This window comes from Malus sylvestris, chromosome 15 (assembly GCF_916048215.2).
Source record: "Malus sylvestris chromosome 15, drMalSylv7.2, whole genome shotgun sequence".
In the NCBI taxonomy this organism is placed as follows: Eukaryota; Viridiplantae; Streptophyta; class Magnoliopsida; order Rosales; family Rosaceae; genus Malus; species Malus sylvestris.
Window position 1 is genome coordinate 8,852,340 of NC_062274.1, and position 15,075 is coordinate 8,867,414.

General features: G+C 33.8%; 2 protein-coding genes and 1 pseudogene across 3 annotated transcripts; all 3 read right to left on the reverse strand.

Annotated features, from left to right (window-relative positions):
• Nucleotides 1-296: 296 nt before the first annotated feature.
• On the reverse strand, nt 297-3,400 carry LOC126602632 (probable polygalacturonase At3g15720; annotated as a pseudogene).
• A 1,612-nt stretch (nt 3,401-5,012) lies between these two features.
• Nucleotides 5,013-7,827, reverse strand: LOC126602633 (probable polygalacturonase At3g15720). Its single transcript, XM_050269553.1, has 7 exons — nt 7,741-7,827; nt 6,894-7,064; nt 6,215-6,422; nt 6,052-6,133; nt 5,693-5,801; nt 5,402-5,518; nt 5,013-5,282 (listed from the first exon to the last, which is right to left on the reverse strand). The coding sequence occupies exons 1-7, from the start codon at nt 7,825-7,827 to the stop codon at nt 5,013-5,015; spliced, it is 1,044 nt and encodes a 347-aa protein (XP_050125510.1).
• A 1,628-nt stretch (nt 7,828-9,455) lies between these two features.
• On the reverse strand, nt 9,456-14,796 carry LOC126602439 (DEAD-box ATP-dependent RNA helicase 15). 2 transcript variants are annotated; one of them, XM_050269304.1, is made up of 13 exons: nt 14,759-14,796; nt 14,620-14,664; nt 14,399-14,514; nt 14,071-14,171; nt 13,496-13,668; nt 13,167-13,398; nt 12,948-13,066; nt 12,211-12,267; nt 11,906-12,090; nt 11,171-11,315; nt 10,547-10,630; nt 10,398-10,461; nt 9,456-9,845 (listed from the first exon to the last, which is right to left on the reverse strand). In XM_050269304.1, exons 3-13 carry the CDS (start codon nt 14,506-14,508, stop codon nt 9,835-9,837), a joined length of 1,281 nt encoding a protein of 426 aa, XP_050125261.1. In that variant the 5' UTR covers nt 14,509-14,514; nt 14,620-14,664; nt 14,759-14,796; the 3' UTR covers nt 9,456-9,834. The 2 variants fall into 2 exon arrangements, with proteins under 2 accessions (XP_050125261.1, XP_050125260.1); XM_050269303.1 differs by having other exon boundaries at nt 14,399-14,511; nt 14,620-14,769.
• Nucleotides 14,797-15,075: the final 279 nt, after the last annotated feature.

Genomic DNA, 15,075 nt, shown 5'->3' on the forward strand with positions numbered 1-15,075 from the left:
TCCTCACTGATTTGTGCATCAACACATTGGTAAGTTATTTTGTCATTATTGTACAAATATGACTTGCACATTAGTCCGTATAAGGGTCTTAAGCTCACCATATCATTAGTTTTATGAATTAATACAATTATTCCAATTGAAAGTACAAATTGATACAGTTTCAATAACACATCATTAGTTTTATGATAAAATTAAAACTTCATGACCCATAAATCACTCTAAACATGACTGTTATAAAATATAGTTAACTTTACAAATAAACTACATTAAAGTATAGTAGGAGTAAAAAGAAAACTTCAAATTACGGAATCTTTGCTTTTAGTTGTATCGATGTAATGCTGGTCAATAATAATAGGATTTTGAGCTAGAACAAGTGTGATTTGACTAAAGAAAATCGACTTAGCATACCCATATCCTCCCTTCAAACAAAACAAGAATAGTGTTATATATTAAATATCTAAATTAATTATTTGAAAAACATGTTATATCACAAACTGTTTCATCCAGAAGAAATGATATATGGTAGAGAGAGAGTACTATTGTAACTTGTAAGAGACCAATTTACATTAGAGGGTATCATCAACACATGCGCAAATTTTATCCACCTTAAAACGTAAATTATATTTACCTTCCAAGTCTTGATTCTTGCACCATTTTGAGTATTGGTGAAGGTACAATGTTGAACATGCACTTGTTCAACTCTATCATCAGCTTCACCTTGTCCTAAGCTTCCCACACCATAGAAACAGAACACACACGCATACAGTTAAAAAGTCAATTAGAAAAATAGATTGATTAGTTTGTTTGAAACGAACTAAGGCATAGGATTAGGGTTTAGGGACCTTTATTGTTCGTAAAGTTTCATTTTGTGACGAAAATGTAAAAGACAACTTTTTCACATACCTAATACCGTGACCTGGTCCACATGCCACATTTGTTATGTTTACAAAAGAAGAGCCACCCTTAATTGCAATGCAGTCATCACCTATGTATTGTAAACAATTAATCATATGTTACAAAGAATATATGCAAGTAAATAACATAAGCAACTAAACAATGACGAAAAATATCATGGGTGTCCACAACGCAATATGCCATGTTGACGTGTCTTCAAGTATAAAATCATTGATCACTAAGTTAAAATTTAACTTAATAGGCAACATCACGTCAATAATGTTAAGCAATGTTACAATTACACAAACTTAGCAAAACTTAAAGTTGAAATACTAGTGAACTCATAGTTATGAATACAAAGAATACTTAAGCTTCAAATATATATAAAGTAATGTGAATTACTGGTTCCAACGGAAGAGTCATGTATATCTATTTGACTTGACAAACTGATGTCAATGCCATCAGTGTTGGGGCTATTTGCAGGTGCATTTAGATGAACACTTGATATATGTACACCAGTGCATTGATGGATCATGATATGATTTCTTGGGCTGTCTTGAGAAGTAAATCCACTAAGTTGAAGGTTGTCACATTTGTGAAAGTGTAGAGCCTAACCACAAAAATCTCGAAATGAGATTTCAAAATCCCAAAGTATATATATCAAATACGAAAACCAAAATTTCCTAGCTCAAATAAGGTAATCTTTTTTCCTTTATAATCAAATAATATAGTGAAAAGGTATATTACCGATGGTGCTTTGCAATGAAACTTATCCTGCTGAACATACATATTAACAAAAAAAGCCTGATGAGTTTTTAAATTTCATAAATAAAACATGAAAAACGGTATTTTAATTATAATTTTGAGTTAATTTACATACTTGGTTCCACCAAATTGCACCCTTCCCATTTACATGTCCGCTTCCCTTGATGATCAGACCCTTCACGTCTTCGAAGCATAACCAGCATCCAGATTCGCACGCCGTTGTCCAAACATTAGGATCGGAAGGACCCACAATATTCCCGTCAACCTGATTAAATTCAAAGAGAAGTTAAATTAAGGGATACTTTGGATGCGGTCCCTAATTCTTAACATTCTTTGACTAAAACCTTAATGGTATTCAAAGTTTGATCAAAGTCCCTTGACTTTGTACAACTCATTATATTACAATTAATATTTATATTTTTATAGTTTTGACATTAATTGTTTGATATTTTATGAGATTTATAATCCTATAAATTTAAAATCTCTCATTATAATACTATTAAAAACGGTTACAATAAAAAAATTCAACCATTTTGATTGAATAAATGGATAAAAACTATGTAAAAATAAGAAATAATAAATGGCAAAAGAATGTATCCATAGTGTTAAAAAAATTGGTACATTTCACATATAACAAAGTAGTACATTAATAAAGAAGAATGGGTACATTATAAATAAATTAGGGTATAGATAAAAGAATAAACAATTATGAGTACAAATGATTTTTTTAAAAATATAGGCGCTAAAAGAAATTAATACATGGGTACAAAGTAAAACTAAAAAGAAAATACTACAAATTTAAAAAATGTTGCAAACTAAAAGTGGGTACAAACTAAAAATATAAATTTATGATACAAAGTTTAGGCATAAAACATAAATATACCATATGTAATTTTTATATCATTGATTAAATATGCAAATATACTAATTGTAACATTTTTAATACTAAAGGAATATATTTAAAAATAAAAATATTTTATTATTCAAATAATTAATGATATTATTAATATCCAAGGACCTTGATCAAAAATTGAAAATGAATAGGATTTTAATCAATGAAGTAGCAAAAAGAAGGATGCGAATCTAATTTCTCCTTAAATTAATCATTAACACATTATAATTAAAAGAGGAAATGCATGCATAACCCTAAACCTTAGTTGATTAATTAAGTACAAGGATTAACGTAAAGAATTCAACGAAAACCATATATATGCAGATATACCTGAATTTGAACATTGTTGGACTTGCAAGGACCCAAAAATCTGAGAGGGTTGAGTAGGTTTTCCCTTGTGGGATGCTTAGGGCTTGTGAAGATCCTGGAGTTCCACATGCTCTTTGCCATGTCTTCAAGTGAGGAAAAAATCATATAATTAAAGTGAGGAAAAGATTTATCAAATTACTTGTGAATCATCTGCGACGCCATCTCCAGATGCACCAAAATCAAACACATTATTAGTACCATTTTGCCCATATCCAATGCCAAAACTAGATGTAGCAATGAATAAAAACGGAAAGCTGACTAAATGTAGGTCCTGCACACAGAATTTAAATAAATAAAAAGAGAAGCTAATTTTAGTAGAGAAAGAAGTAACGTTAGTACTAAGCAAGCAAGAATCGAGTCCAGAAATTGCAGTGTTCCTCACCATTATCAGTACGTAAGTATATGCGAGATGAATTAAAACTCAATTTCTTAACTTAATTTAGCGATAATCACCCTACGCTCCTCCCTCTTCTTATACATGGTGTGGGAGTTGGCCGTGCATGCATGCAATCACTATACTAGGATTAACGATTAATGACTATTAATCAGTACATTTGGCTATGCAATTGTTTTATGTATGTAAAATAAAGTCGACGGTTAGCAGGGTTTTTTTTATATTTTGGGATAAAATTAGGGTAATGCTAGAGAGAACAAATTTTAAACCAAATTTACAAACTAGATGATGTGTCACTAATAAGAAATAAACATGTTAATCAACGTTTAAGTAATAATCTAATTATCAACAACCACATCATTTGGTTTGCAAATTGAATTTAAAAAATTTGATCTCCCTAACATTATTCATAAAATAAAGTCCATGCATACAGTCACTACCTAATATTATTTCTTTCAAAGTGCACTGCCACAATTTTTTTTTCCTCTTCTTTTTTTTTTCATATTTTTAAAATTTTGAATTTTTATAAAACATTCATCGAATCCATAGCGACTAAAGCTATGTACCAAAAATGGAAATTGTACAATTACAAAATTTAAAATATTCATGTAATAGTATTTCTTTTCACTTGTAAGTAAGAGGTCTTAGATTCGATTTTCGACAAAGGTGAATTTGAACCATATTATTGCTAGCCCATTGTGAGGCTAAGCCCACCCCCTCCTACTTAGTATAGATAATATCGTTTGTTAAAAAAAAATTCGTGATTCATGCAGTATTTCTAAAAAATTTAAAACATTCGTCTAATCCATAAGAACTAAAATTATGTGTTATAACGTGTCCATATATACCTCAATATAATACGTAGAATGTTTTATATCATAATTGATCAGATTAATAATGACTTTATATAGTGAAATTTAGACACAACATCACAATCGTAGTGCACTTATAAGATTAACTAAACTGATTTCATGATCAATCATAGTCGGGCAAACATTCTAGCTACGACCTTGCTCGACGAAATCTTGTCGAGCAAAACCTTTAACGACAAAATCCTGTCAGACAACCTTTAACGACTCGGCGAAATCCTTTTGTCTGGAAATGATGTTTTGTTACGGTGTCATTATTGGAGTTCAGAATGTATCGTTGGTGGGAGTTGGATTTCTTAAAACTGAAATTCTTTTACCACCTCATATATTACATAATTATTGGGTTTTTTTTTAAATAATTTCTCTTGTCATGTAGTTGATTGATATGTTACTTGGCGAGAACATCTCTCAAATCTTTTGTTGTTTCCTAAGTTTTTTTTTTTTTGTTTTTTGGTGATGCAATATGTTGTTTTTATTTCCAAAGTTAAATTTGCTATGCGAAGAACAATATATATACATCTCATCCATATAGCATGCACATGAATTATTCTGTCAATAACAATTTCAGTTTTTTAGAATAAACGTTCATCAATAAAAAATGGATTTGGAAAGGAAAATAATGGAGCAAGGGGACAAAGAGAGAAATCAAATTCAGGTACATAGAAGACCAAGGGACACTTGCAACCAATATGAAATGTGTTCTCTAATTCCATTATTCTTTACCACTCGTTCCTAAAATTATCTTTCAAAAATCTACACACCAGAATTGGTGGTGTTCTGTAATTCATCACTTCTAATTGATCTATAACTATCACCTTCATTAGAATTTTTAATAAAAGACAAAATCTTCACTTCCACAGTCACCTCCACCCTCGCAAACACCGTTCAGGCAAGGCACAGTAGGTGTGGTGCAGCTTGATGTTCCTTTTGCATTCAGACAATAAGCAGAAACCTCACTTCCATAGTCCCATGATGAAATGTTAATCTTGTTCATTGAAATGTTGGTGCAATTTGTACTTGCACACTTCAATGTGATTGCATCCTTCCTAGCACTAGTTCCCCTCACACCAAAATATGTAACATTGCTCACTGACACTGCCTCCGTCTGCAACATTAATTAATTAATTAATTGCACAAAATAATTAGAAACTTTTCATGTGTAATTAACTAATACTTTTTTTTATAACAGTCAATATATGTTATCATGTATATCTTTACCGAATTTTTGCAATCGTGTCGACCATTGCAGTAAAATTGGTCAATGATGATCGGATTTTTAGCTTCCCTAAGATGGATGTGTTGGAAATGTATGTTCCTGGCGTACCCTGAACCTCCCTGATAAACAACAATGTTTATGAGATGCTTAAATTAAGGTTATTGATCAAGTAAGTGATAGTTCCTGTCTAAATGTGTGGTCCAGATTTATTGTAGCTAACGAACGCTACTTGTTAATTATAAAGTTTGGCCCAAAATATAATTGAAAATATTGTTGTTGTCCCTAAACGCTACCTGCCAGGTCTTGATCCTTGCTCCATACATGGACTCTGTGAAGGTACAATTTCCCACGAACACTTCTTCAACTGTTTCATACGCTCCTTGTGCTCCAAGGCTTCCCACGCTACAAGATCATACAGAGTTCTAATTCATTTTATAATATATTTTTTTGCTCCATCTCTTGTCTTGTGGATAGAGAGAGCAAAATCGAATTTGAATTTGGTAATCTAAAGAAACTCGTGTGAAAACACTTGCTCCAAGGCCCCCCTTTTTTTTTTTTTTTTTTGTGAGAGGCACACATTGTATCTGTTTCATGTAAGTCTCTTTTATGTAGGTTCTATATCAACAAAAGAGAAATTAGGTCATTGACAAACCTTATACCATGCCCTGGGCCACACATAATCCCTTTAATATTGATCTTGGAACAATTTCGCTTGATAGCAATGCAGTCATCCCCTAAAATCAATAAAAAGTAAAATCATTATTTTTATTAATACGAACAGAACCACGTAATTAAGTAACAGATATTGGGATTACCAGTTGCAATGGTGCTTTCATGGATGCTCACATTTTTTGAGCTTGAGAGATGAATTCCATCTGTGTTAGGGCTTGATTCAGGTGCAGTTATATTGAGATTAGTAAGAGTTACATTTTCACTGTTACTGATATAAATATGGCTTCTTGGGCTATTAACATGAGTAAGTCCCCTAAGATGAAGATTAGAGCAGTTGCTGAGGCGTAAAGCCTGCAAAACAATCACACGTAACTAATTAGACCCTTCTTTTATTAGGATTGTTTTTAGTTAAAAAGAAGGGGCTAAAATTTCTTTTAGGATTTCTCTTATAACTAATTAGCCACTTCTTACCTAAATTTCTATTATGAATTAAAAGTGAGAAGTGGTTTTTTTTATCCCTCTATACATATCTTTTTTTTTTTTTAACCCTGTTTCTTGATTCTCTTTTAATTTATTCAATTCAAATGTTAAATATAACAAAAGTGCAGAGTATGAAAATGAGTGTTCAAAAATCATTTTCTTAATATGTTTCGACAATATTAAGAAGAGTGGTCTTACTGCAGGACTATAGCAGTTTCCTTTACCCTGAAAATCGAGAGATTGGTATCTGATTATTTCCTGGACATAAATTAAAGTTTGGTTACCTGTGTCATGATGTAATTTGGATAAGGTTAATATGCATATAGAATGAGAAATGTGTACTTTGTGTTTTTGGTGTTCCTTTGGTTTATGCCACCAATTTTCACCCTGGCCGTCGATCTTTCCCGATCCATTGATCATGAGGTTGTCCACGTTTGAAAATAGTAGCCAGCTATTTCCAACACAACCAGTCCATCCACTTATATACGCAGGAGCAATGATAGTTCCAAAAAACTGCATCCAGCAAAATTAAGTTTCAATTCATCAATTTGAATACTGAATAAAACTGTAAATAATCGATCCAAAAGTTGTTAGAATGTGAGCATGATAGTGGGAGTTAGAACCGGTCATAATGCTTTAAATGAATCTTGATACTTAGCACTCATAGTTCAATTAGAATTATGTGTCAGTTTCCTACACAATTTTAATAGAAAATCACTAGGATTATTTCAATATAAATAGTGGTCAACGCTCTCACAAAATAGGTAGCTCATTAATGGATTTAGACCTATTGTAAGTCGAGCATATTGTTGTGCAAGAGAGGAGAAACTTACATTTGAAGTCAAGCTATGACTTATCTTCTTCGAATTTTAAAGAACAGATTATTCTTATATGCGGTATTAGAGCCTTAGTTGAAAACTCTCATGACTTTGCATTATTGATTATTTTACAAAAATATAATCCAACTTTTCAGTTACTTTTTTTAATACCAGTGATATTCTACACTACTAGAAGAAGGATTCGAATTTGAGTCCATCGATGGAATACATATGAAACAACGTATACTGGTTAGAAGCTCCCAAAAAAGCATTTTTTATTTATTTCAACCATAACTAACTACCAAAAACGTTTTCTGCTATCTGAATACTACTTTGACATTTTCAAAATGCTCCAATAAATTAATTAGTACCTTAATTTGAACTGATCTCGACTTGCAGGGGCCCTGGAAATGCACGGGTTTCAGTTTAAATGTCTTTCCGCAAGGTATTTCAAGCATTGGCAGACCATAATAACTTCCTTCAGCTTCACACAACTCCTTCCATGCTTTTAAAAAGGCCTTTCATTGCACAAGATATATATATATAACAATCTTAGAAGGCAACTTTGAGGATTTAAGAATTAAAACGTAATTAACTAATTACAGAAAAAAAAACTGCAGACACAAAGTTGAAGCCATGAAGATATTTATTACTTCGGAATCATCGTGCTGGCCATCTGCAAAGGCGCCATAGTCAAGCACGTTAAAAATATTACTTCGGGTTTCATCCACAGCGCCAAACACAAAACTCGTTAAAGCAATATAAAGCATCAAACTGGTGCGCAATAGTTCCTGCGTGTAGTATAATATATGTAGTAGTTATACTAACTTAGAGAATAATAATATATGTGTGAGCAAATTTTCGGAGTACTCCAAATACGGTTATATTTATTTTACTCAAATTATAACATGCATATTTGTTTTCTATTAATATACACTAGAAATGAGACATTAGACACCTGAAATCTTATACCACGTATCATGTGTGCCATATACCGATAAAAATTTCTCTATTCTATGCATGTATGTATGTATATAAATGCATATTCCCAAATATAGTCGTAGTACTAGCTAGTAAAAACTAATTTACAGATAATAGGATTGCAAGATGAAAAAGGAGGTAGAAATTCTTGTATATGGATACCATTTTGAATATAACATCCACTGAAGAAATGGCATTGTCAAAAGTTTTAGGCGTGGTTTACATCAACTTTGCCCGACTTCAATAAATAGGAACAGTATTGGAGCAAAGAATTGCATGAGGAAAGTGTTTATTGCCATAGCTCATGGCGTTTGACTCGGTTCGATGGTTTCTAATTTATGAGAAAATACTCTATACAGACTCAAAATTAAGATCTCAATTAGGGGAACATTATGATTTGTGAAAAACATTTTTGGTTGCAACGGTTACACCTTTATGTATTCTTATTAATTCACGTATTAAATACAAGCGGATAACAGTTATAATCTATTGATAAACAGATATTGTGTATTTAGCATAAGTGACTTAAACACACTATAACAGTATGAAACTGTACTACCAAAAAACCCCTCACGTCTTGTGAGTTACATCGTATTCGTCAATGCATCTTTAGTGCTAGTGCATTGAAGAAGAGAGTAGCTTGTCAATCAATTCCCCAAACATAAGTCCTGGTTCGACTTAATAGCCACCATTTATAGGTTTTAAGTTTCCGATTTGAGTCTGAAAAAACTTTCGGGTACATTGGAGATGTCCCAAATATTGCAAATGGGTGAGAACGTGATTATGACAAAGAGTCACTAACCAGTTCACTAGCGTGTTGGACTTTGTAATTTACCAAAATAGTAACGGGGACACTTCGGTCATTTTAAGCTTCTCATCATCCGATCATTCTTATTTTTAACCGTTGAATTAAATAAATTAAACAAAACAACAAACATGATTAACCAAGAACGTAAAAAATGCTTTTCATCCTTTCTCGAACAGAACTGTTACAAAAAGTTTTTTCGACATCATTTCCCAAATAGAAATGCATTCGGAATTCAGAAATCTTGCATTATCAGATACCGATATAAAAATAAAAACAGAAATAACGTGGAACAAAATCTTCATGGTAAAATCTCAATACTGGCACGAAATAATATTAAAGCGAATAACATTTTCTTTGTTCTCCCTCCTCCTTAGCGTCTCATCCCTTCTGTTTTAACCCACACTGCTAGATAGCTGGTACTTAATACATAATACTGCAAATGAATTCTGAAATTTCCAACTCTGCTAACATCTCAAAACAAGCCCTGCCGGGTAACAGGTTGTGGAGGACCGCAAATGTCTACACACCCACATTTAAAAACACTTATACATCTGCGTCGAGCTTCTACCGCATAAAACAAATCGTTCAAAATCAGTCTGATAAAAAAACAGAACGGTTTGCAACACCCTCCACCACCAGTGCAAATGACACCTTCGTACTGAGATGTAAACTTCAATTAAGATGGCACTGCATACAAAGAAGATAGTACATTAGGAACGCGTAAATTCAGTTAATCACCTGTAAGAAGCACAGGAAGGGCTAGATGCGAGTAGTAAATTAGAATTATGGTCTGACTTGCAGTAACGATTGACATATCCAATCTGGTATGCTAAACGAGGAAGAAATAGCAGGACATTAATGGAAAGAGAAGGAAAATATCAACCATCTACTGCCATGTGGTTAAGTTGCTAACTGTTTTCATTACAAAAATAAACCCTAATTCTTTTCCTAAATAAAACAGAAAAAAAAATTCATAAAACATTAAAGTGGCGAGGTTGGTTAGTTAGGGAAACCCCAAAAGACTGGTCTTTTGTTTTTTATTATCTCATTTTTCTGTTCAAGAAAGGCAATTATCGGTGTTGTACGGTCATAATAAAAACAAATCTGAGAAGATTGTTAAATGTGATACAGGTTCTGTTTCCTAATTCCAATCAGTTATTTTCCGACCTTTAGACCAAAAATAAAAAGTTGACTATAAAGCAAAACACCACAAAAAAATATCCAGCAAAGAAAACATACTGTATGTGGCAGTATCGATCTGTTCAGGAAGCTCCTTTATATCAACCTCAAACCTCTCCTGAACCTGCATTTGCATACCCAATAAGTTTAAAACAACGGAAAAATTACAATAAACATAAGAGAACACACGTGGAAAACTAATTTCGTACATCATTTAGAACATCAGAGTCTGCTGCGGATGAAACAAACGTAATTGCAAGACCTTTGGTGCCAAACCTACCAGCTCTGCCAACCTATCAGAATTTTGATGTGAAAGCAAGAAGTTAGATCCAAGATATATTCGTGAATGTGTTAGCTGTTCATCGTCATGTTAATCGTCAGAATACTACTACCTACAACCATCCATCTTTGTACCAGGCACAATGTAAATGATCTTATTCTATACCCAAAAACTATAATACTCTTTAACGTAGCAGATCTACTACATATGAATATAAATTAGTTGCCAGCCATTCGCATAAGAGACAAAAGATGTAATAGAATTGCATCTTAATCTATATTTATTTGAACAGTAAACCACACTGCATAAATGATCATGCATTATGATCATCAAAATACATTTTCAATATCAGGCTTCTCTTCCAGCTACAAGTAACCCCAAAAGAAAAACTAGAATTCTTTCTTAGTCCTCCCTTTATGGAAAGGTACCAAAGGCATATAATTATGCACCACAATACCCAAAAAGAAAAGATAAACAGACGCTAATCAAAAGACAATACATAAGCTAAAATTCAGCTAGACAAGACTTATTCCAAACCATAATATCAACTTACCCTGTGTAAATAAGTGTCAGCGGAATCTGGCATGTCGTAGTTGATAACAATGTTAACACGCTCAATGTCAATTCCTCTACCGACTAAATCAGTTGCCACAAGAATCCTGTTCTGACCCTCCTTGAATCCTTTGTACCGCTTCAACCTACAAAAGAGAGACAATTTAAAATTAAATGGTCAACCTCCCAAATTGAAATAACTAGGCCAAAAAATGACAACAGTTCAACAAGACATTTTAAACGACATAAGGGCAATCAGGGGAGAGAAGTAGGGGCAGTGGGACACAAACAGCAGAAGATAACCAGAGAGAGTACTCATCGCCTATAACATCAATTTAAAAGTATGAAAAAACTCTAAAGCACAAGAATCACCAGGCATGCAACTAGAGAAAAAAAAACATTTATATAACACTAGACAACTATACAGAGAGAAGAAAAAAAATATGACACCTAAACATTAACTTTATAAATAAACACACAGTATAATAAACACCTACACAAAGCTGGTTAGCTAATAGTTTGGATCAAATTTTATAAAACGGTTAAGAAAACTATGATTTAAAGATGGAAAATGACATAAACTACTAAGATCAACTAAAGTAGAAGTTGGGGTAATGAAATATCCCAAATCCAATAAAAACAAAATTTGTGACAAAAAGGTGTCAGAGTAACAAGAATTAAAAACTTGACGAGGAATACAATATGGAATAATAATATATAGGAATTAGTAACAAACCTTTCTTCTTGGCTCATTCCAGAATGGATGCATATAGAGGGAAAGTTACACTCTGAAAGTAGTTTGTTCAGCTCAGCAGCTCTGCTAACGCTTTTGACGAATATAACAACTTGATTGAAGTCCAATGCATCAAGGAGGTCATTCAACTTGCGGTTCTTCTCTGCCTCAGTTAACTTGATGTAGTGCTGAAATTTTAGGTTATTGAGGTAAGATTCTTGTTTATTTTTATGAACGAACAGTGAAAGGTAATAATTATATGAATAAATAAGTGTAATAAACTAAAAGACCACTTGCAAACTAAATACCTGCACTAGACCATGCAAGGTCAACTTGGCTTCATCATCAACATATATTTCCATAGGCTGAAAGGGACAAATGTCACAGTAAATCATATTAGGGGCCTTCCTCAAGCTAATAGAATCCAGAACGAAATGAATGACGGATGCACATCTCCTGAATCAAGATTCTGCTCCATCTGTTTTGTCTCCTTGAAGTTAACTTTTTCTAAATCACTTTAAGCCACCACCATTGACGCTCAATACAATCTATTAAGAAATTTGACTGCTGACCAAGGCTGATCCCAGTGGGGACACCAACATGAGTACCCCCGCTCCCCAACACCGCCGACCCACCCACCCACCCACCGCTCTCACCCTTGACTGGAAAATAATGCCAATACACTGGACTACAAATTTAAACCCACAAGATGACTTACTAAAAACAAAAAAGCCAAACCCAACGAGGAAGATAAACCTAAGGAAATACTAATGCAGATTGTAAGGCACTTATCCCACAACTGAGAGAACTCCTAGTAGATGGCCTCCTTTGTGTATTACTCTCGCTTTTTACTCCGAATGAACACCCTTGTCAAGCCACAAATTCCAAATAAACGGCAGACTATGGTGGTCTCCAAATTAACACGATGCCGGTAAGCACATTATGTAACCACCAGATTCGACTTAATTACAAAACCTCTCGGAGAATGTGGGATTATGAAAAAAGAGACTTCAAAATTGAAGTAGATTCGGCCATGGGACATTACATCTTGCATAAATTTCTTGCAAACTGGGCGGATGTCTTTGCTGAGTGTTGCGGAAAACATCATCACTTGCTTATCGTGAGGCGTCATCTTGAAGATCTCCTGCACATCTCTCCTCATGTCTGCATTGAGAAGAAGCAAATATTAAGATGTGGGGACACTAACTGAGACATACATAAAAATCAGAGCACAACCGTAATTCAAAATAGGTAAAATCCATACCGAGTGATTCAAGCATCTTGTCGCATTCATCAAGGATAAAATGCCTCACATTCTTCAAGGAGAGGTCTTTATCTCTTGCCAGTGCTAGTATTCTTCCAGGAGTTCCAACAACAATGTGTGGGCATTCATTTTTCAGTAAATCTTTGTGAAGTTTGATATTAACACCACCATAGAAGACAGCAACCTTGAGATCAGGCAAGTATGTACTGAACCTCTCAAATTCATGACAAATCTACACAAGAGTTCAATGGCAAATTAGTATTGTATTAACATGAACAGATGGAAAAAATTCAGTGGCACATTACTATTAAATCAGATCCCAAATGTACCTGGTATGCTAATTCTCTAGTATGGCAAAGGACAAGGGCAGAGACTTGGCCTGCGACAGGGTCGATCTGCTGTAAAGATGATAGAACAAAAACAGCAGTTTTTCCCATCCCAGATTTAGCTTGACAAATAACATCCATTCCGAGGATAGCTTGAGGGATACATTCATGTTGCACTGATGAACCAAAGAAAACCGCATCGAAGGAACCATTGGTAAGTAAAACATTACGTCTCCAATCTTTTTATGAAAGTCTTTACCGAAACTCTAATAGTTCTCTGAATTCAAGTTTATGATAGTAGGACAAATTACCTGAAAAACATAAACTAAACTGAATTAGAACTAAGCACATGTTCTAAGCACATAAAAGAAAACAAATGAGAAGAAGCCCGAGAAGTTAAATATTTAACCGACAAAGAAATAGATTGATAAAAATAACATAATGGGGATTCAAATATGCTTATATGACCAAAAACATAATCATAAACTTCACCGATGAAACAGGAAAAAAAATCAAGACAACATGGTTTGACTTCAGCTACAAAATAGCAATCGAAAGGTCTAAGTTCAAGAGTTTACCTTCAGAAGGATGCTCAAATCCAGAGTCGACAATAGACCGAAGAAGCTCAGGCTTCAAAAGGAAATCTCTGAACCCTGAACTGTGAATTCCAACATATCCCCTGCAAAAAAGCAATGACAAACATAACCAAATTAGACCTAAATAATATTCAATTGCAATCAGAATACTTCTGCATTACGATCGGATTTTGAATTACAACAATCATATGCAAGCAACAGATAATAAGCAATTAGAATAACGAAAAGGTTGAATTTTTAATTCCCCGATCGACCAAACAACGAACTGAAAAAAAAAATAAGTAAGCAAATATGTAGAACAAAAACTCACTTTTTGGGGGCTTCGCCGTTGACTTTAGCTGCAGAGTCAGGGGCCTTCTCCTCCTCTTCTTCGTAATCAACGAGCTCCTCGTCGTAGACGTCGTCCCTTGTTTCGCCCATGTTCTGCTGAGAAATGGACACTCCAATTAGGGTTTTTCGAAGCTCGAGACGCAATTAGGGTTTTGAGCTTTGAATCGGAGAAATTAGGGTTTTGGAGATAGAAAATTATACCTGAGTTGGAAGAATTAAGAGTGAAGGTATTGAGTTTTGGGGATTCTGCAATTGAAAAAGTTAGATGAAAACGCGAATTTGAAAATTTTTGTTGTTAGAGAGAGAGAGAGAGAGAGAGAGAGAGAGAGAGGGACGAGACCTCGACGAAAGAGGAGAGTAAGAGAGAGTGAGAGATAGGGTTACAGGAATTGGCAGCCGCATATATATAGAAGTAGCCACGTCCCAGAATTGCCCTTGGGGTTGACCGCAATTGCAACAAGATTTTTCAGGATTTTTTCTTTTTTAAAACATTTTTTTATTTTATTATTTTCATGGTAACAAGTGGCTATTTACTACAGTAGTAGAAATATTTTAAATCATTGCATGACGGCGTGAATTCAAACCTCATCGGTGGCTAAAATCTACTCTAACAAAATCTATTATTTGATCGAAAAAAGAAAAAAATGGTTGGCTGCC

What these genes read in the sequence shown, in the direction of transcription:
- LOC126602633 (XM_050269553.1), bottom strand. Translation starts at nt 7,827, where the DNA reads ATGCTTGAAATACCTTGCGGAAAGACATTTAAACTGAAACCCGTGCAT. An exon ending in TGAAAGCACCATTGCAACTG is followed by an intron (nt 6,134 to 6,214) that starts GTAATCCCAATA and finishes TATTGATTTTAG; the next exon opens with GGGATGACTGCATTGCTATC. An exon ending in CAAGGATCAAGACCTGGCAG is followed by an intron (nt 5,519 to 5,692) that starts GTAGCGTTTAGG and finishes GTTGTTTATCAG; the next exon opens with GGAGGTTCAGGGTACGCCAG.
- LOC126602439 (XM_050269304.1), bottom strand. Translation starts at nt 14,508, where the DNA reads ATGGGCGAAACAAGGGACGACGTCTACGACGAGGAGCTCGTTGATTAC. An exon ending in CTGACACTTATTTACACAGG is followed by an intron (nt 10,631 to 11,170) that starts GTAAGTTGATAT and finishes AAATTCTGATAG; the next exon opens with GTTGGCAGAGCTGGTAGGTT. An exon ending in ACTCTGATGTTCTAAATGAT is followed by an intron (nt 10,462 to 10,546) that starts GTACGAAATTAG and finishes ATGCAAATGCAG; the next exon opens with GTTCAGGAGAGGTTTGAGGT.